We start from the raw sequence: 24,987 nt of genomic DNA on the forward strand, positions 1-24,987 counted from the left end.
GGGAGGGAGGAAGGAGAGGGGTGACCCCAAGGGGGTACTACTGCCCCCACACCTGCTCTTGCCCCCCACCCCTCACTCAGCCCTGGCTTTCCCCTGGCTCCCCAAATCCCCTCATCTCTGACACCTGGATCCCCAACTGCTCCTCTGGTTTCCCTTTTTGGCCCCGCCCACCCCACCCCCCAACTCCAAGTATCTGGTCTTTGTTCCCTGAACCCTTGGTGGTCTGCTTTCTGCCCCACCCCCCACCCCCCAGCCCATCCTCCACCTCCCCCAGCCCCTTGGCTCCCAGTATCCTGTGTGCAGATACACTTTCCCCATTCTCCCTCCCTCAAACCTGCACCTCGACCCCCCTCCCACCATCCCTTTGGCTCAGCACCCCCAGTACCTCTGACCCACTCCCCCCAGGGGATGGACAATGAAGCAGGTGGAAGGGGGAGGGGATGGGAAGGAGAGACCCCCAGAGATATCAGTGCAGGGGGTAGAGAGGGGGGAGGCTGGCTCAAGTCCCTGGGCAGGAATCCCAAGTCATAAAACTCAGGTATCCCAAGTCATGAGGTGGGTAACCTGGCCTCCTGGCAGGGGTGAAATGAAGGCCTGAGGTCCAGGCTCCTGATGAGTCCTGGGGGAGGGTGGGGGGCACCCAACTAGCTGTCCTTGAGAAGCAGCTTCTCCTCTGGGCAGCGGAAGGGGCCAGGGGGCCCGGCGGCTGCCAGCCGGGCACAAGCTTCAGGTGAGAGCTGGCGGCAGGAGCGCAGGTCTAGGCGACGTAGGCGCGGGCAGCGGCGGAACAGCGGGAGGCAGTGGTCCGTGAGGCGGTGGCAACCTGGGGACGGGGCAATGACAGCCGAGACCAGGAAGGTGAGTAGGGGGCAGGCACAGACCACAGGTACCAAGACGCCAGCAGGATGGACAGACAACGGACCACGCTTACCGGCGAGATTGAGGTGTACCAGGGTCTCTCGGAGCGGGGAGGTGGGGGCCGTGAGGAGGTGGACGCTGGGATCCCCAACGTGGGCGCAGTGGCTCAGGTCCAGAGCGCTCAGCTGGGGTGCGTGGCGCAGCAGGAGCCGCAAGGAGGCATCCGTCAGCTCCAGGCCAGCCAGGCGCAGCTCTGCTACCCCCTGCAGCCGCCCACGGCTCTCCGTTTGCCCTGGGCAGGCAGAGAAGAGGTCAGCACTCCTAGCTGCTCCCATCGCCGCACCAGCTGCGTCTCCACACTCATCCCTCCCCACCTGCTTCCACTGTAAGGGAACCTCGACTTGTGTTCTCTGCGTGGCTCGCGGCTTGTTCTTCTCCCTCAAACCCACACAATCTGACATCATTTCATCTGTCCATTGCTCACAATGCCTCCTCAGGGAGGCCTTCCATGATTACTCCATTTGAAACTGTAACATTCTTCATACTCAAACCCCTTTGCTGCACTTTCCCCCTCTTTTTCTCACCATCTGACATATTTTTTCTCTTGTCCCAACAGAATGTCATTTCCATGAAGGCAGAAACTCTTGTCTGTCTTGTTCTTGCTCTATGCCCAGGAACTGGAACACAGGTGCTCAATATACAGTCACTCATTCAATATATGACATCCCCCGCAGCTCCTCTGGCACATCCCTGTCCTTCCACGATCAGTGCAGCCCCCACCTGGATCCCCTTCTCTCCATCCTCCTTTGTCACCACGGGGCAACACCACTCCTGCCTGAACTCCTGACCCAGACTCCTCACTCACTCATCCAAAGAAAGCCGTTCTCAAACACAAATGGGGCCGCATCCCTCCTCTGCTAAAAACTCTCCAAGGGCATCTCAGAGAAGTCCAATCTCCTTGGTAGAACATTCCAGTTCCTACAAGGTCTCACCCCTGTCTCAGCTACAAACTCCTCTCCTCCCCACCAAACACTTGGGCCAAACTCCACAGGGGACCCTTCTCTGAGAAACTCTGCCTGGGGCCACCTGTGCTCAATCCCTTGTCTGGCTAAGGTCCCTGGCTTTCCAGTCTGAGCTTGGAGGCCTCCTCTTCCTCCATCTCTGGGGTAGAAAAGCTCCCAACCCTCATCTCTGCACCCAAAGCTTTCCATTTATTGTATCTACCAGAATCCCACATTTCCATTTTTGGTTTTTTTTAACTAAATGCCTTTGGTGCGCCAGCAGCTGTTGCTTGAGCACGCACCATGGGCCAGTGGGCCAGCACCAGACACCGGCTAAGTGGCTGCCTGCCCCTAGGCCAGTGGCTCTCCGATTAGATAGGCTTCTGCATCTCCCTGGGCAGCTGGGATTGTGGCCCTGCCCCAGAGTTTAGATAGTGTAAGGTGGGGCCTCAGAGTTCATTTTCTTAACAAGTTCTCCAGGGAATTCCCTGGTGGTCCAGTGGTTACGACTGCGTGCTACCACTGCAGGGGGCACGGGCTCGATCCTTGGTTGGGGAATTAAGATCCTGCATGCTGCACAGTGTGGCCGAAGGAAAAAACAACACCAGAAAAAAAAAAACTGCCCAAGTCTTCTAGTGATGTTGAACTGCTGGTCCAGAGACCACACTTTAAGAACCACAGCCTTGGGAGACAAGTTCTCTGATCATCACTCCTGTTTACAGATGAGAAGACTGAGGCTTAAATCATTACGCAATCAGGAGTTCCCTCATGGTGCAGTGGTTAAGAATCCACCTGCCAATGCAGGGGACACAGGTTTGAGCCCTGGTCCGGGAAGATCCCACATGCCGCAGAGCAACTAAGCCTGTGTGCCACAACTAATGAGCCTGTGCTCTACAGCCCACGAATCACAACTACTGAGCCCACATGCTGCAACTACTGAGGCCTACACACCTAGAGCCCATGCTCTGCAACAAGAGAAGTCACCGCAATAAGAAGCCCACACACCACAACGAAGAGTAGCCCCGTTACTGGCAACTAGAGGAAGCCCGAGCACAGCAACAAAGACCCAATGCAGCCAATAAATAAATAAATAAATTCATTAAAAAAAATCATTAAGCAACCTATCCAAGATCACATGACTACGAATTAACACAGCCAGGACACCAGGGCTTGTGACTCAAGTCCAAACTCTTACCACAGTGCTATCTGCTTCCCAGGCACCAGCCTAGTCCCTAAATAAACTAGATCGGATGTCACAAAGTCAGGAAACTAGCCTACACAAGTGTTCTACGGTGTCTGCATAGTGCTAAAAATTTTCTTAATCACTGACGCTACATAAAAGGACTTTTTTTTTCTTTTCTTTTCTTTGGCCGCTCCATGCACCTTGCAGGATCTCAGTTCCCCGACCAGAGATTGACCCTGGGCCCCCAGCAATGAAAGTGTGCAGTCCTAACCACTGGACTGCCATGGAATTCCCAAAAGGACATTTTTACAAAGGAATCTTGATATGGAGCTTTTCCTCAAAAGATTGTAAGATCTGTCATCACTGGGCTCCCCTTTCACCTGACAATGATGCTGACGCTGGGTGGTGTCCTCCCTGACGTCCTGCGCCAAGCCCACCACTTCCGCAATCTGCCAGGCCACCCAGTCTGTGGGCACCTGACTTGGCAAGCTCTGAATTCTACCTCTTTTTCTCCTTTGAGGAGCTGAGAGCCTGCAGAGGGGATACATCTGCAGATGCCCTCAACCTTGGGCCACAGCTAAAAGCCCGTAGAGGGAAGAGACATTGCGTGTGGCTGGGATGGGGGAAGTGGGCATCGGGGAGGATTTCACTGAGGCCGGCCTTCAAGGATTTGAACATGCGGAGAGGGGAGGGGGGAGGGAAGAAGAGCCAGGCAGAGAACAGCAGGGGCAAAAGCAAGGAAGTAGGAAAACTTTCCGTTTTGCTCCAGGAATGCTGCAAGAAGCCAGGGAGCCAAGATGATAAAGGTAGAGTCCCAGTGAGCATTTAGGCCTTAGAGGCCTGGGTGGCTCACCTTTGCAAGCTCCTGATAAAAGGGCTTAGACTGAAGTGAGGTGAAGCAGGAGGAGATGGAGTCAGTCTGCCAGATGACTGGCACTTTCTCACCTCATGGAACGCACTGTTTGCAATGCTTGGTCCAACTCCAGTAAGAGTGGGCGGTGGGTGGGTGCTCAGGTCTGGCTCTGCCTGTGTGACTTACAGCATCACTCAACCCCTCTGGGCCTCTGGGGCCTCATCCAGAAAATGGGAAGAATCCTAATTCCTCCTCTACTCCCCTTCCAAGGCTGCTGTGGAGGGGAATGGGGTGGGAAGAAGGGAGCCGTGAAAGAGAGAGCTGTGAAAGCAAGGTGCTGGGGTGAGCAGACAGTCCCTGCCCTCATGGAGCTTAAGAATCTTGTGGGAACAAACAGATTTTAATCAAATCATTTCACAACTGTACAGTGATATGCTGGGAGGGGACTGTTCTCTGGAAGAGGGACTCTAATCTCAAGGGGGAATAAGATCATGGAGGGCTTCTAGGAGGAAGTGACATTTATGCTGAGGCCTAAAAGATGATTAGGTTTCATCAGGCAAAGGAGGATAGAGCATTCTAGGCAAAGAGGAACGGGCAAAGGCCCTGGGGCTGGAGTAAAGGGCAAGGAGGCCGAGGTGGCTGAAGTGTAAGGACAGCATAGGTCAGTGGGAGCCAGCCCAGGCCTTATCGACTGTGGTAAAATACCAATCTTCATCCAAAGAGCACCAGGGAGCAACAAGAACAAGTGTAGAGCATGGGGTGACATGGACAGATCTGACCGTCTGGATAGTTCTCCTGGCTTCACTATGGAGAACGGACTGGTGGGGGCCAGAGAAGATGCTTTGAGTAGCCCATCTCCTGGCTAGAGCTACACAAAGAGCTCCAGGCCTCAATGCCCCCACCTTACACCTCTGTGTGACCCCCAAAGTGACCAGACCTGTGCTCACCTGACCAGCCTCAGGTCCCAGCATCCCCCTTTGCCAATATGGTTCTCACATCCCACAAAACTGCTATTCCTGCCTCACACTCCCTGGGAAAACCCTGTCCCTTTCAGGACTCAGTTCACATAGCAGCCCCACAAGGAGGGCTTCTCTCACTGCCCTCCTGCCCACCCCAACCCCCACCCCCACGACTACAGCCCTCACCACATCACGCCATAACCTTCTACTTCTCAGTCTCTTCTCTTCTGCGTGACTGGGGTTCCACCAGGGTGGGGAATGGGTCTGACTCAGTTTGAGGTCTCCAGGGCCCTACACAGGGCTGGGCCCAGAGTATGTGTGCCCTAAAGCTGACTTTACCTGACAGGGGGGGACCTGGGTCTGACCAGGTAAAGAGGTGGCTAGTCTCCCTTGGGAAATGAAGCTACCACCTCCACACAACCTCTCAAGTCAACTGGCTCCCTCTTTCTGCTCTGCTCCCTCAGGAAAATCCTTATCCTTTTACTGTAGGGCAAGAGGATCTAGAGGTCAAATCTGCTGCTTAGTCATATTTTTGCTGGGTCCACACGTGAATTTTAATAGAATCTGAATTAATTGCCATCATTTAAAAAGCAGGATATTTCACAGAAAATCCTTATTTCTGGCTCCTCTTGACAAATGGACTGCGCAGCTACGTCGGGCCTGCATTTTTCCACAGCGGTCACCCTGCTCCCTTTGGAGCAGGCTCTCTCCAGTAGTGCCCGCCACACCTAGAGACTTCACTCCCAATCCCCTGGCTTCTCCCAGAATTCCGTGTCATCCTCCTGTCGTCTACTGTGTTTCATCACACCATTATCACCCCGCTGGAAGGCAGGGGCTACATCCTTCTCATCCTGTTCCCTCGGCTCAGATCACAGGACCCATCACACAGCAGGAGAGCAAATGAATGAACCACGGCCAAGCAGGGCCTGTCTACTCAGACTCCTGTGTCCTGTGCTTTCTTCCAATCCTTTAATAGCCAGCAGGAGTCAGAAGGGACCTTGGAGGCCTCACAGCCCCACCTTGTCCGACCCCTTCTACAGAGGAGCCAACAGAGGCTGCACCTGGTTTGGTGTCTGGCGGAGGCAGCAGCAGCTCTCGGAGCTGGGAGTCTTTAACATCCTCGATCCAGCGGAGGTCGAGGAGCCGCAGGGCCGGCAGTGGGGCTGAACCCAGGGCAGAGACGGAGAGCCAGGAGCAGCCAGAGAGCACCAGCTCCTGCAGGCCTGGAGGCATTGGGAAACTGGTGCTAGGAGGGCTCCATCCCAGGTCTGTCCTCCTCCTCACCCTGTCCCGCCTCACCACCCGCCACTACCTTGCAGTCGGTTCAGAAGCCACATGAGCTGCTTCTTGGAGACACCTGTCCAGCTGAGGTCCAGGGCTCGAGGCTGGCGACGAACCACACCACTAAGCATGGGCGGGGTCAGTGACTTCCGCCGGCTCAGGTCCATTCGAGGCCACAGACGCTTGTCGTAGCACCTGTCAGCCACAAGGGGGAGACAGAGACCTGAGTCCTCAGCTCTCCGGGAGCCCACACTCCTCCCCCCACCCCGTATTAATAACCGGTTCACCCCAGCTCTCTCCCATCCATACAAAACAGCAGGCGGGGCAGAAAGCCCCAGGACCCAGGCCAAGAGCACTGGGTTTAGGGCTCAATTCCATCACTAATTGGATGTGAGACCTTGGGCAAGTCCATTCCTCTCGCTGAGCCTCACAGGGCTTGTTTATAACACAACACGGCCTGCCCACAGGTGGTTGTAAGATCAAATGTAGTTACTATAGGCGGTGGGCCTTACAGCTCCTAAAGCATCTGGGCAAAGACACACACACCCCCTACACACTGTAGCTGATGGAGGCCCAAAGAGGTCTATCAGCAGCGCCCCCATCCCCTACCTGGGCTTCTCACTAGGTCACGGTGGCTGTGGGCACTCCTCATCCTCTACTAATTTCTGCCCTCAATCCACGGTGTCTGCCCACCCTGAGGACCAGCTGCCCAAGGCCTGACTTTCAGCCCTAGTTTCTCTCTTGATACTGTATCCTTCCAACTAGAATGGAGGCTCCACAAGGGCAGCCCTGGCTTCTTCCCCTCAGCAGCCAGCTCCAGGCCAGGTGCAAGGTTACCTGCTGCACATCTGCTGCAGGAACGGATGATGCCAACCAGGGTGATGCACTCCAAGCTCCCACAGAGCACCCCCTACCACACACCTCATTTATGGCTTCCCATTTATTCACTCAATCAGCATTTATGGAAGGTCTAGTGGGTCCCAGGTATTGAAACTACAAAGATGAATGAGGCCTGAACAAAGTGAAACACGTTTGTCTGATCCTGATCCCAGTATTTCTGAGAGCCTTGAGTAGTTCAACATGCAGTGACCTGAAGAGGGGCTTCCCAAACTTCTTTTACCAGGGAACCCTTCCCCATCTCTCCCAAGGTAATCTACTAATACTCTGTAGTGACACTAAAGCTCCTCGAGACTCAGTTTGAAAAGTTTCTTCTAGTACAGTAGTTCAAAGCCATGTCAGGAAATTCCCACTGGGCTAGAAGACCGGCGTCAGAAGCAGCAGCGGAAGGGGGGACCCAGGAAGTTGTCTCATCCCTCCCTACCAGCCCCCATTCTGGAGGCTTTCCTTTCAAGAAGCCCTGGGCTGGGGCAGTGGTGCCCAAGCTCCAATCATTCGCTATCGTCTTATCTGCAGAACATGAATTTATCTTTAAATTGATTCCCCTCTTTGCACTTAAAACCTGTATTGTTTCACATAAATACCTTAAGCTTGGAAATAAACACCATAAAAACAGACCAGGGTTATTAAGTTCTAGCTAGGTGTTGCTGTGGCTTTCCGCTACCAGATAAGAATTCTTGTTAAACAGGGAGATAAGTATTAGAAAGGTGTTGAAGATATACTAACACCCAATAGAGAGATTTCCTTTTCAAAACTAAAAGAAGAATGAAGCCATGATGTTTTTGCGCCACTTACAACTGCCAGACACAGTCCGGAGCCCCTTGGTGACATTTTAGGGAAAGCTGGAAGCACAGATACTAAGGCTTCAATCCGGACACCTCCTCCCCTCTGTCATACCCACCGCCTCCTACCATTTCCTCTCTCTTCTGGCATTCTAGCCCCTCCTTCTCCTGGTTCCATCCACTCAACCAATAAACATTTGCAAATCTCTCCAATTCTAAAACAGGAAAGGGAGACTTCCCTGGTGGCACAGTGGTTAAGAATTTGCCCGGCGATGCACGGGACATGAGTTTGATCTCTGGGCCAGGAAGATCCCACATGCCTCGGAGCAACTAAGCCTGTGTGCCACAACTACTGAGCCCACGTGCCGCAACTACTGAAGCCTGCACAATGAGAAGCCTGTGCACCTCAACAAAGAGTAGCCCCTGTTCACTGCAACTAGAGAATGCCCGTGTGCGGCAACAAAGACCCAACGCAGCTTTAAAATGAATGAATGAATGAATAAATATTAAAAATAATAAAAAAATAAAAAGGAAAAGGAAAAAAGCAAAACCCAAAACAAGCCACCGTCAACCCAACTTCTACCCCTAGTTCCTGCCCCTTTTCTCCAACCACTCAGTGAAATCCTGCTCCATGCAAAACCTCTCTGCGCACTCTGACCCAGTCTTGAGTTCTAGCTCAACTGCCACCACCACCTTGAAGCCCTCCTGGATCTTCCATGGCTAGAAGTGAACCCTTGCCCCTGGGGGAACACACAGGTCACCAACTATTTCTGTATCGTCTGCCACAAGAGCCAGGCCAAACCACCTGCCTGCCTATAGACACATGCTGTTTGGTGCCCACACATTTTGGCACATGTGTGCCTCTGATGGAAATGCCAACCAATCCCAGATCCCTCAGGACTCAGCTCCAGTGCTTCTTCTTCCGGGAAGTCTCTCCTGACTTTTCCTGGATCTAGCTAATTTGTCCCTTTGCCCTTGGATGACCAGAACAATGGGTTTAAACCTCAGAGAGGCAGCCAACATGTCACTGAGGGCCCTACTGATACTAAGTGTCCAGGCATGGAACAGTGAGAAAACAAGGGGGAGACAGCCAAGTCCACAGTAACTGAGGCAACAAGGGACATAAAAAGAGTCAAGGATAAACTGGGAAGGGAGCTTCCCAGGACGATGATGCTTCATCTGGGACTTTAAGGAAGAACCAGTATCCAGGCCCAGTGCACAGAGAGAAAACGGAGAGCTCTGAGAACCTGAGGCAACAGGAACAAAGGCAATTCATCATCTCATCTTAACAACGAGAATGACAATGACAGTGACTCTAGCACTAACACCTAGTGTTCATCATTAAGCACTTAACCTCACAACAGCCCTAGGAGGTAAATACTATGATCTCCTTTTAGAGGTAAGGAAACTGAGGCCCAGGGAGGCTAAGAGACTTCTTTAAGGTCCCCCAGCTATTATGTGGTAGCAGAGCCAGGTCGTAAACCAAGCTGGTCTGGATCGAGGGCCTGAACTCTGAAGTGGAGAAGAAGCAGCGGTAAGGCTGCAGAGGAGGCCCAGGGTAGGGATGCCATGGCAAGGAAGGCTGGAATGCCAGGCTGGAGGGTTGTGGCCACAGAGCTCAGAGGTGAGCTGTGGGGATCTAAATCCCAGCTCTGCCACCTCTGTGCTTTCAGTGACCTTCGACAAATCACTTGCTCTCTCTGGGCCTCCGTTTTCCAAATGGGGTAAAGGCAGCACTTATTTCAAAGGTTTGCTGCAAAAATGAAGGCAGGGTAAATTAACTATACTTCCATTTTTTAAATGAATGACTTAAAAAAATTAAAGATGTTTAAAAAAAAAAAGAAAGGGAGACAGTGCAGCCACTGTTCGTGTCCAAATGTCCAACAGGACCGTGGAAGTTTGCTGTGAGGGTGATAGGGAGCCATAGGCAGGTTCTTTCTAGATTAGAGAATGACACTTAGGCAAGAGGTTAGAAAAAGTCTGAGGCCAAGGCATCTGTCAACCCACAGGAGGCAGAGCTTGATGTCCAGCTGCCTTACCCCATTCACTTTCCCCTAGACTCCAGACACCCCTGACCAGGTCCGCACCCTACTAAGCCCCCTCCAAATTCCCATATTCGAGTCTGAAACCTCCCTCTTGCAGAGGCCCTCTGGGGCCACAGAGCTGGACCAGCCCAAACTGCCCCCTATAAGGAATTCACAGCCTCCTGGGCTCTAATCGAAGCCAGTTCTTCCTTCTCAGCTCTCTGGGCTCCCTGCTGCCACCGCCGTCCTCCAATCGGTCCACCTTTAAGTCTTTACTCCCAACCCCACCTGCCTTGACCCTGGGGTCTAGTCCCTCCCCTGCTCATTTCCTCCAAAGTCCCAACCCTCTTCCCCGGGACTCAGCAACTCCCCCAGGCCTCACCTGCCCGCCTGCCCTTCCCTCGCCTGGGCACATCACCTAGCCTCCCGTTTCCAAGAGAAAATGGAAGCCACCAGACAGGAAAGCCTGCAACTTCCTGCTCTCCCACCTAGAAATTTCTATCCCGCTCCACCCTCACTACCTCTTTCCACATTCCATCCTGATTTCCTCACTTTCATTCATTCTCTCACTTGACTAGTGTTTTTTCAGTACCTACTGTATGCCTGGTGTCTTAGAAACTAGGGACACAGCAGAGAGCGAATAGATCAAGTCCAACCTCAACTTCAGGCAACCTCGCTCCAGTATCCTCACCCCCATGTAGCATAGCCAAAGATACCAAGGCCGCCATGTAGTGAAATCCAACTGCCACTTCTGGTCCTTGACCTCTCATCAACACCCGGCCCTGTTCATCACTCACTCCTTCCTCAATCTCTCTCCTTCAGGACACACTCATGCCCTTGATATCTCTCTGGCTGTTCTTTCTCTAACTCACAAATGCTGACATTCTGATTTCTGCCGTCTTCCTTGAAGTCGCTACCAATAGGTTAAAAACTCCTGAACTTGAATCTTTCTTTGAAGCATCAGACCTGTACATCCAGGTGCTCTCCTGTTTGTTCCTGACTGGCCCGAAGGCCTTTCAGACCAAACATGGCAAATCTGAGCTCTTGGCTTTCCCCTGGAACCTGCCCCTCCTCAGTATTCCCAAGCCTGGGCCATGGCACTGCTGTCCACCCAGGCTCATGGCCCAGAAACTCAACTGAGAGTCACCCTGCTGCCCCCACAGACATTTAGTCACCAAATCCGAGCCACTCTGCCTCTTAAAAATTTCTCAACTCCAGTCCCTGCTGTGCATCCCCACTGCCCCGGCTTCTGGGCTTAGGCTGGCAGAACCGCCTGATGGGTGTCACTGTGCCCCCCGTAGGCCCCTGCTCTGCCCCATCCTCCTCCTTTCCATCCAAAGCCACCGCTTTATTGAGTGTCTTGCACCCTTCAGGTACTGTGCTAAGTGTATGGCAAGAGCTACCTCATTTCATCCCTACGAGGTACTGATATGAACCCATACTATAGACAAGAAAACTGAGGGCTTGATAGGTAGAGCTATCCACCCATGGCCGTTCATCCATGAAGTGCAGGAGTCACAGGTGATGAAACCCACGGGTGCTAGACTCCAGGGCCCAAGCTGGAAACCACCGTCCAGTCTAGCTTCTCTGCTTCGTCCACCTCCAGTCACAAGTCTCCACTTGAGGCAGAAATCAGGTCCTCTTCAGGTTCTGGACCCCACGTGCCAAGCACAGGGCTGGCAGGAGTGGTGGTCCCCAGCAACTGCTGTAACTATTTGTTTCTATGTTACAGGCTGACTGGGAGCTCTTCCAGGGCACAGATCTGTGTTCTGAGGATGTAAAAGTCTGTGCTTTCAGTAAATATCTATAGCTGAGTGAGTAATAATGATTGCTGTTAAGGCACTGAGAAGTTTCTATTTCCTAAGTACTGTCCTCAATTCTTTACATATATTAGCTCACAAGAACACCACACAGTAAGTGCCTTGATTCCCCTGTTTTAACAGAAGAAGAAACTGAGGCATAGAAAGTTAAGGAACTCACCTGATAGCATACAACTCATCAGAGGAAGAGAAAGATTCAACTATGGGAAATTTACCTCCAGAGCCTACCTTCCCCTCTTCTTAGCGCTACAGCTTCCACAGAGACCAGGAAGTATGAACAACACACCCAAATCCTTAGGAAAAGGGCTGGGGGTTGAGGTCAGTCACTAACTGCACTGTGACTTCGGGTATCCCTCATGCCCTCCCCTCACAGGGCTGTTATTATGAGGAACACATCAGCTAATGTTTGCAAAGTGGCCAACAGGATGCCTGGCCCGTAAGTAAGGGCCTGGGAAAGAGCCTGGATTTAGTCATTTAATAAAATGGTTTTTTTGAGCACCTACACTACCCTTTGTCTTGTGCTGAGAACATGAAGATAAAATGGATACAGTATCTGCCCCGAACATTTCATGGGAACATGAAAATGAATGAAGGCTTGTCAACATGCAGAAAGCCTCTCTATGTCTTTCAGTGCTAGTGGTGGGGGGGTGGGGGTGGGGAGAGGGGGGAGTGTTGTAGGAGTCTGATGGAGAGGTGGGGGGGTTTGGGGGGACAAGAGCAAAGAGGAAGACCAGGGGTTTGGGAAGATGACCAACATTTCTGTAAAAACAAGACTCAGGAAGCAATGGGGAGATGGAAGGAGGATAGGCAGAGGGTGTTGGTGGCGGCCCCGGGCCGCAAAGTTCCAAGCAGAATCAGGAGGCCCAAATATGGCTGCCTCTGGAAGGGCAGGGGCCGCTCAGCAAAGGGATTTCTGTTTTTTACCCCTGGCCACACTGCGCAACTTGCGGGATCTTAGTTTCCTGACCAGGGATCGAACCTGATCTCCCTGCAGTGGAAGCACGGAGTCTTAACCACTGGCCCGCCAGGGAAGTCCAGCAAAGGGCTTACTTATGTGTAAGTGGGATCAATAATGAGACTGCCCTCAGCAGAGGACAGTAGTTGTGGAAAGCAAGTGAGATGATGTAGGAACAGCCGTCAGCACATATTAAACACGTCATGACAGTCATTAAGACCAAAGGTTCTGGAACCAGAAGAACTGGGTTCAACTCCATGGTTCTACTGCTTCCTCTCCATGTGACCTTGACCTCAGCTTCACTTGAAAAAGGGGATAACCCTGACAAAGTTGTTGTGAGGGGTCGGTGCACTCATAAGTAAAAAACAGCCTGTGCACAGTCAATATGGAAGTACGAGGGTGAGTCAAAAATTAATCGCACTCCGGTTACATGAAAACTTCTGTTGGCCTCACTGTCTTACCAGCGCATTCTGTTCAAGGCTACTGTCTCCTCAGTCACTGCTGTGCAGGCGTGAACGTGTTACATCCGTTCACTTGTAACTGCAATGCGAGCAAAAATGGATGCCCGCTTGTGATTTGCACGAAAGAAGAGCAGCGGGCCGTGATTTGTTTTTTGTGGTCTGCGGGTGTACCTGGTACCATTATTTATCGAAGACTGCGCGCAGTATGGAGGTGTTTTGTCATGAAGAAGTGTGTATGAACAGACAGAGTTCAAGGAAAGTCGCACAAGAGTTAGCCATCAAGAAGGAGCCAGATTCACTTCTGATAAAGAAGTGAAGCCAGCAGTGCGTTCGTGGCTCACAGCTCAGCCTAAAACACTTTTTAATGAGGGAATACGAAAGCTTGTTGACAGACAGACAAAGTGTATTGAAAAGCAAGGAGGCTGTCGAAAAACGACGTATCTGTCTTTTCTAAAAGTTAATTAAAATAAATTCTACTGCCAGAGTGTGGATACTTTTTGACTCACCCTCGTACCACACTACAGTACGTACATCCTACAGAAGCATTATCAGTACAAGACAAAGCCCAGAGAGGCTCACGGATCTGCTGCAGGTCACACAGCAAGTGAGGAGCACGTGGGCAACCGAACCCAGGCCTGTCCAGGCCACTCACCAGCGGCTCCAAGTCCGGCAGACTCGCATGCAAACGCATAGCTCTCGGGGCCCGAGGTGCTGGAAGACACGAAGCCAGGCGGCGCGGGGCAGGGGGTGGTCGGATCCAGCAGCCAAAGGCAGCGTGTCGGGCTCGGGGCTCCGAGGTGGGGGCCGCACCACGTGCCGCTCCAGCTGTGGGGGCCGGGGCGGGGGGGCGGGGCCCAGGGGCCAGCTGAGGAGGGGCCCCCCACCGCCAGGGCGCACAGCCCGCCGCCCCCCGCGGTTCTCCTTCTCGCCTGAGCTGCCCCGGGCTGGCCGTCGCCCATTCCGGGCCTCCCCAGGAGCCTCGTCCTCACTCAAGGATGTGCCTGACGAGTCGGAGTCCGAGTCGGAGTCTGACGAGGACGAGGAGGTGTCAGGCACCCGCTCCAGCAGCTGGCACATCCGCTTGAAACGCTCTAGCTTCTCCCTCTGGGGTGATGGGGACGGGACCGCTGGGCCCTCAGCAGAGGCCAAAGGTGGCTTTGGTTTCTGCAGGGAGAGAGGGAGGCTGTTCTAGGGCCTGGCACAAGCCTCCCCACCCCCCTACCCTTGAGGAGTCACCAAGGGATGAAAGGCCCGAGGGACAGTCCCAAGTTTCAGCACTGGCTCTGCTCCTGAGGGCCATGAGGCCTCAGTCAAGCCATGCCCCTCTTTGGACTTCTCACTTTCCTTATCTGTCACGTGAAGGCGCTGATCCAAAGAATTAAAAGTCTTATAGGTCTCAATAGCTCATGAGTTTCCGAAAGCAGTGAGGAGTGGAGGACAGTTACAGATCCAGTTTTGAGTAGTGGCTTGACTATCAATTCTCTGTGTGACCTTGGGAAGCCCCTTTCTCATCGTCTACAACGCTGGACCAGACAATTTCAAGCATCTCATCAACGATGTGAGAGTAACAGTGATCGTCTGGCCCTGGGCAGAGCCTCCCATCCTGGCTGACTCATGACATCCTCACAGTCCATGGATGGAGTGGCAACTTGGGCCACTCTTTAGACATGAGGAAACTTGGGCTCAGAAAGATTATGGGACTTGCCCAAGGTTACAACTGACAAATGGCAGGGGCAGAATTTGAATGCAATCAGGCAGGCCCTGTTGTTCAGTGTGTCCATGCGAAGTGACATCTGAATTCTAGCTTTGCTGTGTGACCTTGGAGAAGTCTTTAGACCTCTCTGGGCCTTATTTCCCTTGAATCTAATACATTTTCAGTTTACAAAGCTCATTTAATGTCATTTAAAAAGTCTGTGGCACAGATGGGGTAAGGGAGGTAGTATCTCCACTTTACTCATGAGGAAACTGAGGCTCAGAGCAGCTGACAATCTGCCAAGACCAATCAGGGAGTCAGTGGTTGAACAGAGACCTGAACCCAGTTCTTTCCACTTTAAAGTTTGGAAAAACAAGGCAAATGGGTCAGACGATACCCCAAGGGCTCTTGGGAAATCCAGGGCTCTGTGGCCTGGTCCCAACCCACTCTCCCCCTCTACTCTTCCCAAGGGCCCAAATGCCCATCGTGGCTAAGTGAGGCTGAGGCAGGACAAGGTAGGCAAGAAGGAACAGATTTCTGTCTTCAGGGTGGAGGGTGGGGCAAGGAAAGGTGGGAAGGGGAGGGAGGAGGTCCCCGGCACACCTCCCAGTTCTCGGGAGGGAGCCCAGGGTGGCAGGACGAGAAAGCCTGGCTCGGATTCAGAACCCTGGGGGGCAGAAGGCCGGGGCCGCCTGGGTCCGATCCTTGGAGGAGGCAGGCGTCTCCACCCACCTTCTTCAGGTGCCTCTCTCGGCCTCCTTTCACCTACCAGAGCAAGAGGGAGATAAGAGGGAAAAGGAGAGATGCCATTAGCCCCTCATTGTCCAGAAAACTAAGAGCTAGGCTCTCCTCTTAGACTACAAATCCCAGAAGCCCCCATCTCAGGGAGAACTCTGAGCATGCTCACCTTGTAACCAATGTCTTGGCTCACTGGGCATGCTCTCCTCTCCTCTTTCTTCCCCCTCAGGCCCTTTCCAGCCCCTCCTTCCTTCTCTGCAGCAGCTAATTTGAGCATGCTCTCTCCCTCCTCCCTAAAGCACCCAAAGCTTCCCTGTCCAGTGCCATGTGCCTCTCACCTGTACCTCTCCACCACACTGAGCACGCGCCATCCTCCCACCAACTCCCTAACTACATCTCCCAAAAACCCCTGGGGGAAACCCATGAAGCAACACACCCACCCACCCCCACAAAAGGAACAGGACTACAGCTCCCAGAATCCCTTAGGCTGGGCCTAGTGAGCATGCTCCCTGGCTCACCTTTTTCCTTGGGGTAGGGGGCTCATTCCCTGCCTCCCTCTCCTTTCTTTTAGGGGGCCCAGGCACGTCTTCTGGGGGGGGCCCAGCAGGTAGGGGACCCTTGCGCCTGGGTGGGGGTGGTGGAAGCGGCGGCTCCTCCGTCAGCTTCCATCCACTCCCCAGGCTGGCGCCCTCCTCGCCGTTGTCAGCCCTGCGGCGGCCTGGTCCCTCACCTGAATCCTGGGGAGATGGAAGCTGGGGGTTAGGTTCTGCACAGATCTCCAACCTCCCACCTACCCCGAGCATGGCACCCACCCAAGCCTCAGCCCCTACCTTGCTGGTCCGGCCTTCCTGGGTGCAGCGAGGGCACTCCCAGCAGTTGGGGATCTCTGCATTGATAACACCCTCAGCCTTCCCCATCTGTAGGCAGAGGGCAAGGAGTGGATGTCAGGTGCCAGCAAACTCAAGAGGCAGCCTACTCCACCTCCTTGCTCCCCGACAATCTGCCCCAACCCAGCCTCCAGGGTCCCCGGGGCCATCACCTTCAGGCAGCCAGGGTGGACGATCTCGTTGCAGATTGTACACTCCATGAGGCTCAAACCAAATTTCTCTTCCTCTCCCTCCACTGTGTCCTCCTTCCCAGCCTCCCCACACAAGAGGCATACAGCTGTGTGTGGGAGCACAGGCTGTCGGGGGAGAAGGGGCGTCAGGAACCCCAAAAGTAAGCAACAGGAGAAAGACCCTTCTTTCTGGGGATCCCAGCTAGCTGCTGGATGAGGTTCAGAACCCATGGGCCAAGCTAAGTCAGTTCCTGAATTAGCTCCTTTCTGGCAGTATGACCTTGAGCAACTGATTTAACCTCCTTATGTCTCTGTTTCTCCATCTGTAAAATGAGGCTAGGAATATTTTCCTTGTGGGACTGTCATAAGAAAATGAGATAATGCAGAAGAGACAGCTGACACACAGTTGTTATCACCATTGTGATTGTTGCATTTGGATCCAGGGCCTGTGTGACCCTGAAATTGTAGCTAGCTTTGGGAAAGGAGGGAGACTACAGGCAAACGTGACAATACTCAGAGAGGACTGGAGGGAACACAGAAGCGGCTTGGGGGTGATTCTGAGTTTGCTCGATAGGCAGTGCAAGGGTTGCCCTGGATCCCACCATGAACCCCGTTTTGACAAGACCCCTGGGAACACTAAAGGCAAGCTGGCTGGTCCTAGGGAAAGGAGAGCAGCCTTCAGATAATATGACTTTGGGAAAATAAGTGAGGAAAATCGAGACGGTTGTGAGGCAGGCTCAAGGAAGCAGCAGGTGGGAAAGAAGGAAGGAAAGTGAGGCAAAGGTTGGGGGACAAAGGAAGAAACGGGAGGAGCTGTGGGGTAACAAGACCAACCAGGAAAGAGTGGCTGCAGGAAAAAAGGGAGGTGGTGGCATGAGGGGGGACACAGGATGTAGCTGGCTCCTCATGGCTCCTGGGGAAGGACCACTCTCGGGAGCCCCAGGAAGCTCAAAGGATGAGGAAGGTGGGAAGAAAGCCACGTTTCTTGGATACCTACTGTATGCTGGGCCTGGTAGCGGGTACCTTCGTACCCATGCTGTTTAACCTTTACAACGCAGCAAAGGAAACATTTCACAGAGTAGATACCTTGAGGTTCAAAGTGATTTGCTCAAGGTCACACAGTGGGTAAGACTGGCCTCAAATCCAAGATCACCCCGACAGGTGAAAAGGAGGCCAAAAGAAGGCAAAGACCTATTCACAGCGCCAGCTCTGAGAAGTGGCACAAGAGGGCCCGAGCATCCTGTGGGTCTATGCCCCTGAAAGGTGGGAAAAGCGTGAAGGTATGCAGCAGGATGCATTCTTCTGTGCACCCTAACACTGGCCTGGGCTTGAAACTGAGGACAAAAATGGGCCTGGCGAGGATCTGAACAAGCCAGTGGATGAATGAGTGAACAAACAGCAACTTTACATTACACCCTAGGGAGTCACCACCAGCCACCCAGAAAGGCGCTGGGGCTGGCTGGGGAAGGGTGCCCGGAGCCCAGGTGTGCCCACAGCGGTGGGGGCAGAACTCACAGCAGTGCACTGCCGGAGCAGGCACGACTGCTTCATGCGCCCGGGCCCCCCGAACTTCTTCATGTCTCGGCAGAAGTGGCAGTCCCCGCACTCAGTTCGCACACAGGCCCGGCAGCGGCGGCAGCGGGTTCGGCGTCGGCGCGCTCCGGCCCCCGGCCCCCGGCTGCTCGACGACATTGGGGGCGTCAGCAACGCCGAGGGCTGTGGGTGGAGGGTGGCAAGGTCAGGGGGGCCCGCTGGGGCCCTGGCCGGGGAGACTCCTGGCAGCTCCCCCCACTCCTAGGCAGCTTGGCTTCCTACCCGGGGAGACAAGGAACAAGGAGGTGCCTCTCCTGCAGGGGTGAGGGGAACCGCTCCCTCTAGGCTAGGCCGCTCTCCCCATGAAGCAGCTCACCTGGCTCCTCTGGCAGCCCTGAGAACTGGCTTCCTGACCTCACTCCTGCTCTGACACTACTTCAGTGCCCCCTTGCCTAACCCAGGGAGGACGAAGGACACTGAGAGCGACATGGGCCCTCTCCACTGACATCCCCCACGGCAAAGCTCCTTGGAAAGCTAGGGGCTCCTTGTCTGCGGAGTTACCTTAGATATGTCCCAGCTCTTCCCGTTACCCAAAGGTGCTCCATCTCATGCTCTCTCCAACCTAAAATGCCCCAGATTTACCTCCAAATACCCACAGATTCCTGGGTGGAAGCTCCAGACTTTTCTTACTCCCTCTCTTCTCTCTCTCATAAGCTACTAACACCCAATCTCTCCTCCCCTAAAAACCTAGATTTCCTCACCGGATTCAGTGGGATCCTTCTCCCCCAGCCCAATCCCTAAAGATTCACTGTGCTGCCCAACTTCCCAGCGTTCAGAGACCCTCCTCAGCCCCAAATCTCAACTCCTCTGCTCCCCACAGAGCTCCGTCTGCTCTAAGACAGCCTCCTCTTGGGTCTCTCAGGTCAACCTGGGCAATTTCCCAGATTCCCTGGGATCCTAGAATCCAGCCTGACACGTCCACAGAACTCAAGATGGGTTCAGTCCTACATGTGCGCCCACTCCCCCCAACACTCTCCACCCCCCCCCAGCTGCTTTCCATCCCTAGTTGTCTAGAATCCCTTTGGGCTCCTCTTCTCATGGAAACCAGATCCTCCAAGATCCCATACAGACTCAACAGGCCTGGAGGATCTCTTCATGGCCAGAGTCTTACCCCAGCTTCCCCCTTTCCAGGGACTTCCAGACCCATCCATGGGGGGAGGGGCCTTGGAGGGCGGCGACTGCAGGCGGGGATGGGGGTCTGCAAGGGGAAGCAGGGTCTAGGAAGCAAGGCCAGTTCCCCAGGGTTGAGAGGTAACAGGAAGGAGGGCTGGAGGTGAGGACGTTGGAGCAAAGAGAGGGTGAGGCTGGGGGCGGGTAAGGTAGAGAGGCCGGGCTGAGGATGAATGGGACTAGGAGCTGCCCAGGTCTGGGGGTGAGGAGGAGCCGCATGAACCCACCTCACACGTGTCCCGGGAGCCATCTCTCCCTTCTCGGCAGCTCCCGGCGGGTCGGCGGCCATCGGCGGCGGGGGGGCCGGGCGGCGCGGGGCGCGAAACGCTCAGAACGCCGGGGTCCACGGCCCCCCGAGGGCGCTCGGCCCCTCCCTCCGGCGGAGGCCGGGACGGCGGCGAGTGGAGATGGGGGGCGCCGGGGGCTAGGCCCTCCCACGGGCTGCGGCGCGGCCCTTCCAGGGGGAGGTCCTGCTCTGGGGGGCTTAGTCCCTCAGCCCCCCCAGGCCAACGGGGGCTCCTCGGGCGCAGGGTGCACAGCTTCTGCCCGGGTCCCACTCAGTTCGGGGGTCCGAGTCCCAGCTCCCCTCCCCCCACCCCGCCCCGCCTCTCCCCAGCGCCCCCGGCCCTTTAACTGGCCCCTTCCCGGCCCCCACTGCCCAGGGGTTCAGGGCCAGGCCTGGGCCCCCCACCGTTTCCGGGGTTCAAGCCCCGCCCACCGCCGGTTCCCGGGGAGGGGGGGGTCCCTGTAACCTGCCCCCCTCCCCTGGGCCCGTCCCTGGTCTGCGGCCCCCTGCCCTCACTGCCACGGGGCGAGCAGAGGGGGGTGAAGGAAGCTGCTCGGCCCCGCCCCCCCAGCCTGCGCGCGCCCCCTCCCTCCCCCCTCCCCCCAGCGCGCGACCCTCCGGAGATAGCGATTTAAATAAAATTTGAATAAATCCCCTTCCTCAAGCAGGAGGGTGGAAGGAAAGGATGGAAGAGGGAAGGAAAAGGGGGAGGGGGCAATTGGGGTGCCTCAGCCCCCTTGGTCCCCCGGCCCCACGCAGCTTCGGCCCGGGGCCCTGGCCGCCTCTCTCATCCCTCCTGAGCTCCTTCCTCCTTCCTCCTCTCTTCCCCCTCCCCTCCCTCCTCCTTCCCTCCTCCTCCTCCTCTTTACTCCCTCCTTCTCCCAGAGGAACCCCGCCCCCTGCCCCCTCCTTCCCCCACACCTCCACTTTCCAGGACTAACACGCGCAGGGCACGACGGATGTAGTAGTCCTGCGGACGCTCGTGCTACTGTGAGAACAATGGGATGCTGGCGCCAGCGAGGACTACAAACAAGATGGCGGAGGACGTGCCAAACCGGGAGCTGAGGAGGCCGGGAGTTACAGTCCGGTTGCCTCGAGTCTCCCCGTTGCAGAGCATAGAGGAGCCGGACCGATGACTACAAACAAGATGGCCTTCTCCCCCGGCCCGACCTCCTTCCCAGGCAGTCACACGCCCTCCTGTCCACAACCCTCCGCGTGTGTGGTACCTGACGGGAGTCGCAGTCCATCTGCTGCCTTCCCGCTGCCATTTCTATTCGTCAGGAACAATGGAAAGGTGAAAAGGAACGAAGACTACAAGCAAGATGGCGGAAGAGGGGCGGACACCTGACTAATTGTCGATCTTATGAGGTGCGATGGGAATAGTAGTTTTCTAGCCTTCTAGCATTCCTTAAGAATGGCGGAACCAGGAGGATAAGGAGACTACCATAAAGATGGCAGGCTCCCTACCCTCTTCGCATCGCCTCATTCTACCACCTTGGGCACCTCGCCCGCCTGTAATACCGAAATCCCCCCTCGCGTTGGCGCAGAGCCTGACGGGAGTTGCAGTTTTCCCGGCTCCCCTGTGTTATCTTTGGTGGAGACAATGGAAGGGGAAAGGGGCCGGGACTACCAACAAAGATGGCGGCCGAAGGAAAGGGGAGACGACGGCCTGGGATTTGTAGTCCATGCGCCAAGGCTACTCCTTTCGGAAACGGGGGAAAGGACTACAACAAAAATGGCGGCCCAGCACTCGCCCTCTGCGCCTGTGCTTGCTGGGGGACGTAGTCCCTGCCTTAGCTCTACAGAGAAAAGACGTGGGCTGTTGAAATGTGCATCACGGCCCACACGGCCGATTGAGAGCGGACGGAAACGGAGAGTCTTTCCTTTTCTCCCCGCCACCCGCTTCTGAACGACCTGCTGGGAAATGTAGTTTCATGCCTTCATTGGCTAGCGGAGGGTGAGAATTTATGTCACCAGTGGGGATCAATGCGAGTGAGGGAGAAAGACGTCCGGGCGATCCAGGAATATATAATATCCGCCTCCCCGTGTGGCGAGGACTTCATCTTTCAGGGGAAGGCTCTTAAAGGAAAGCAACAGTAATCAGTATTGTGGCGACAAGGGAGGCGTGATTCTTGCCTTTACGCTGTTGTCCCTTGAAAGCTTCGGCGCCTCACACCCGATGCTTGTTCCCCCAAACCTCAGAGAATCGGTAGCTTCCAAGTCGTGACAGCTCCAGGAAAAAGGTTATGGAGTCATACAAAATCCCCGCCCCTTCTCGGGAAGTCACCAAACCTCGATTTTTCTCATCTGAAAAATGGGGATAACGATACCTACCTCGAAGCAGAGTTAGGAGTGTTTAAGACAATGTTCACGCAAATGCCCAGCTCAGGGCCTGACACGGGGCACGCGTTGGTAGGTCCTTTTTCGAGGTCTCTTCCAGTCCAGTTGTTCTGGGATCCCAGGCATCCATCATCCCGGAAGGAGTTAGCTCCTGTGAGAAGAAAACTGTGGCAGGCAGTCTACCCCATCTTGAGCCGCACCCCCTGCTGCTCCACCGCTCCTCATCTGGGTCCTCCTGTGTCCACTACCAAGTACTGCTCCCAGGGGGCGCCCATTCTCCATTTGACTGAGGTCCGACAGACTGACCAGATTCCTCAACCTCAACCTGTGGGCGCTGCAAGTTGCCCAGCCAGTCTTGGAGGCGGCACCCCCGCCCAACACACACCGCCCCCCGCCCCGCCAACACCTCAGCCGCCAAAGCAAATGGGACTGCTTCCTACCTCTGTGCCTTCTTACCTGCCCTCTTGATCTTCCTCCTCTGCCTGGAAAACTACTCACTTTACACCCCTGTACTTACCCCTCTGTTCTGCGTTTGAGAGGAGAGGGTTAGAGGGCCCTGCGGAAGACTTGGTGGGTGTGGTTTTTCTGTCAGGGAAGTTAACGCAGGCCAGTGTGATGTGAAGTCCTAAATTTGTAGGGACTGGTCTCAGGCTGAATTGAGACTCCTTCGAGCTCACACTTATCAGTTAGGAAATCCTTGGCTCCCAGAAGATTATGTCCTCTATGTCCTCACTGCTTTCATTTTGGTCTGCATGATTGCCTCAGGGCTTTCTCTGGAACTGGTCCCTCTGCCTGTTAGGCCCTTTCTACCCTTCCCACTGCTGCGCCCAATTAAGTATTCATCCTTCTCTGTTCCAGTGAAGCCTTCATGTGTGTAATTCCCAGATGAGGTTCGTTTGACTCTTCCCCTACATTATAAGCTTTATGAAGAGTCTGTCTCATATGTTCTGTGCTTTCAGTATCTCATTTGATCCTTACAAGAATCCTATGAGGTAGAATCCCATTCTATAGATGAGGAAACTGGAAATGGATGAGGGATAGAGCTAGGATTCAAACCCAAGACTCCAGAGCCCATCCTCAGAGCAACTGCAGCATCCGCCAACTGATCAGGTCCAGCCCTGTGTGTGTTAAGTTTGGCAGAGCAACCACAGATTTCTCCTTTTACTTGAAATCCAGCAACACTGAGTCTGCATTCCTTGAACAAGAAACAGCTGGAGCTGAAGAGCTGGCTGCCCACCTCCCTTTTTTAAAAATTTATCTTATTTTTGGTTGCACTGGGTCTTCATTGTTGTGGGTGGGCTTTTGCTGGTTGCGGTGAGTGGGGGCTACTGTTCATTGCAGTGTGCTGCCTTCTCATTTGGGTGACTTCTCTTGTTGGAGAGTATGGGCTCTAGGCACACAGTCTTCAGTAGTTGTGGTGGGCAGGCTCTAGAGTACAGGCTCAGTAGTTGTGGCGCACGGGCTTCGTTGCTGTGTGGCGTGTGGGATCTTCCCAAACCAGGGATCAAACCCATGTCCCCTGCATTGGCAGGTGGATTCTTAACCACTGCGCCACCAGGGAAGTCCTTGGCTGCCCCTTTTGGATAAGGCATGTACTCACTAGATCAGCACAGTTCCTACCCATCTTGCTTCAGTCCTAACATAAGCACTATTGGCACCACTTCATTAACTGAGACATGAACAAAAGCCTACTGAAGGTCAAGACCACTTCTTACACTGTGTAGAGCACCTCAGTGCCAGGTGCTGGGCCTGAAACCCCAGCTGGCTGGGTAGGGAGATGGCTGAGTGAGACTACATATAGAGATAGAGGAAAACTTTTACTTTTCACTTTATAACCTACTCTGCAGTTTGACATTTTTACCACGAGCAGATATTATTTGTATATACTTAAAACATGAGTTGAAAATACTATAATCCAGCCATGTTGATATTAAAATATAAAGACAATGGTCAGACCTTCTCAGACATAAGCAAACTCAGGGTATACAGCACCCATGAGACCCTTTTTGTTTGTGCAAAAATGTTTGTCTTCTGTGCACTTTATTTACACATTTCGTTTAAGAACCCTGGGGGGACTTCCCTGGTGGTGCAATGGCTAAGAATCCACATGGCAATGCAGGGGACGTGGGTTCGATCCTTGGTCCAGGAAGATCCTACATGCCTCAGAGGAACCAAGCCGGTGTACCACAACTACTGAAGCCTGCGCACCTAGAGCCTGTGCTCGGCAACAGAAAAAGCCATTGCACCGAGAAGCCCACGCACTGCAGAAGCACAAGCACTGCAACGAAGAGTAGCCCCCACTCGCCACAACTAGAGGAAGCCCGAGCCCAGCAATGAAGACCCAAATGCAGGCATTAAGTAATTAATTTAAAAGACTCCAGAAGTAAAACATCCAGCAATGGGTGTGACTTCAGGTAGTCACAGGACACTTCAGTAGAGATCATTGGCCAGTGTCCCAGGTGGATCTGATATCAACAGTTGCTGAGCTTCTACTGTTCGTCTGTGTTGCCGATAGAAACTTCTTCCCAGACCTCTCCAGATTTATCATGTAGATAATATCACATTTCTTTTTGGAGATGTACCCTTCTAACTGGGAGCTGAGATGAATGCTCTAAGTGGATTCCTGCAGCAAGGGCTTTGGATACTGTAAAAGCTTCCCTTTTTAAGATGGTGAATAGTATGTTTTGTTGTTGTTGTTGTTGTTACCACAATTGAAACTTTAAAAAAAATTTTTTTGTAAGTTTCCCCTTAAGTTACTATAGAAACGAGGGACAACACAGAGGATTCCTCTCCAGGTAGAATGGAAAGGCCATGATCCTTTCTTGAAAAAGCTATTTGGAGATAAAACCTAGCCAACTAAGAGATGAGTCAAAATGAAAGGATATGTTGAAAAACATTGAAAATATTTAAATATTGATCTAAGACTAAACAATAAAGGAAATCAGGGCTGCAGAATATACTATAAAGGTTATAAACATTAGTAAACTAAAAATAATAATATAACCAACAAAAATGATGTAGGGGAAGAAAGTGAGA

At 53.7% G+C, this 24,987-nt stretch overlaps 1 protein-coding gene across 6 annotated transcripts; it reads right to left on the reverse strand.

Annotated features, from left to right (window-relative positions):
• Positions 1–264: 264 nt before the first annotated feature.
• On the reverse strand, positions 265–20,467 carry FBXL19 (F-box and leucine rich repeat protein 19). 6 transcript variants are annotated; one of them, XM_057748049.1, is made up of 11 exons: positions 19,553–20,467; positions 18,078–18,278; positions 16,545–16,688; positions 16,336–16,422; positions 16,024–16,242; positions 15,500–15,532; positions 13,727–14,238; positions 6,167–6,330; positions 5,916–6,077; positions 932–1,150; positions 266–823 (listed from the first exon to the last, which is right to left on the reverse strand). In XM_057748049.1, exons 2-11 carry the CDS (start codon positions 18,252–18,254, stop codon positions 645–647), a joined length of 1,896 nt encoding a protein of 631 aa, XP_057604032.1. In that variant the 5' UTR covers positions 18,255–18,278; positions 19,553–20,467; the 3' UTR covers positions 266–644. The 6 variants fall into 6 exon arrangements, with proteins under 6 accessions (XP_057604033.1, XP_057604036.1, XP_057604035.1 ...); XM_057748048.1 differs by having other exon boundaries at positions 15,371–15,532; XM_057748050.1 differs by lacking the exon at positions 16,545–16,688 and having other exon boundaries at positions 265–823; positions 15,371–15,532.
• Between the last annotated feature and the right edge of the window lie 4,520 nt (positions 20,468–24,987).

Source organism: Hippopotamus amphibius, chromosome 9 (assembly GCF_030028045.1).
Source record: "Hippopotamus amphibius kiboko isolate mHipAmp2 chromosome 9, mHipAmp2.hap2, whole genome shotgun sequence".
Lineage (NCBI taxonomy): Eukaryota > Metazoa > Chordata > Mammalia > Artiodactyla > Hippopotamidae > Hippopotamus > Hippopotamus amphibius.

Bases quoted from the DNA above. Each gene is read 5' to 3' on its own strand.
- FBXL19 (XM_057748048.1), bottom strand. From the start codon at position 18,254: ATGTCGTCGAGCAGCCGGGGGCCGGGGGCCGGAGCGCGCCGACGCCGA. The intron at 6,331-13,726 runs GTGAGTGGCCTG...TGTGGCTGACAG, and splicing joins TGCCGGACTTGGAGCCGCTG to GTGCTACGACAAGCGTCTGT. The intron at 6,078-6,166 runs GTAGTGGCGGGT...CAATGCCTCCAG, and splicing joins GCTTCTGAACCGACTGCAAG to GCCTGCAGGAGCTGGTGCTC.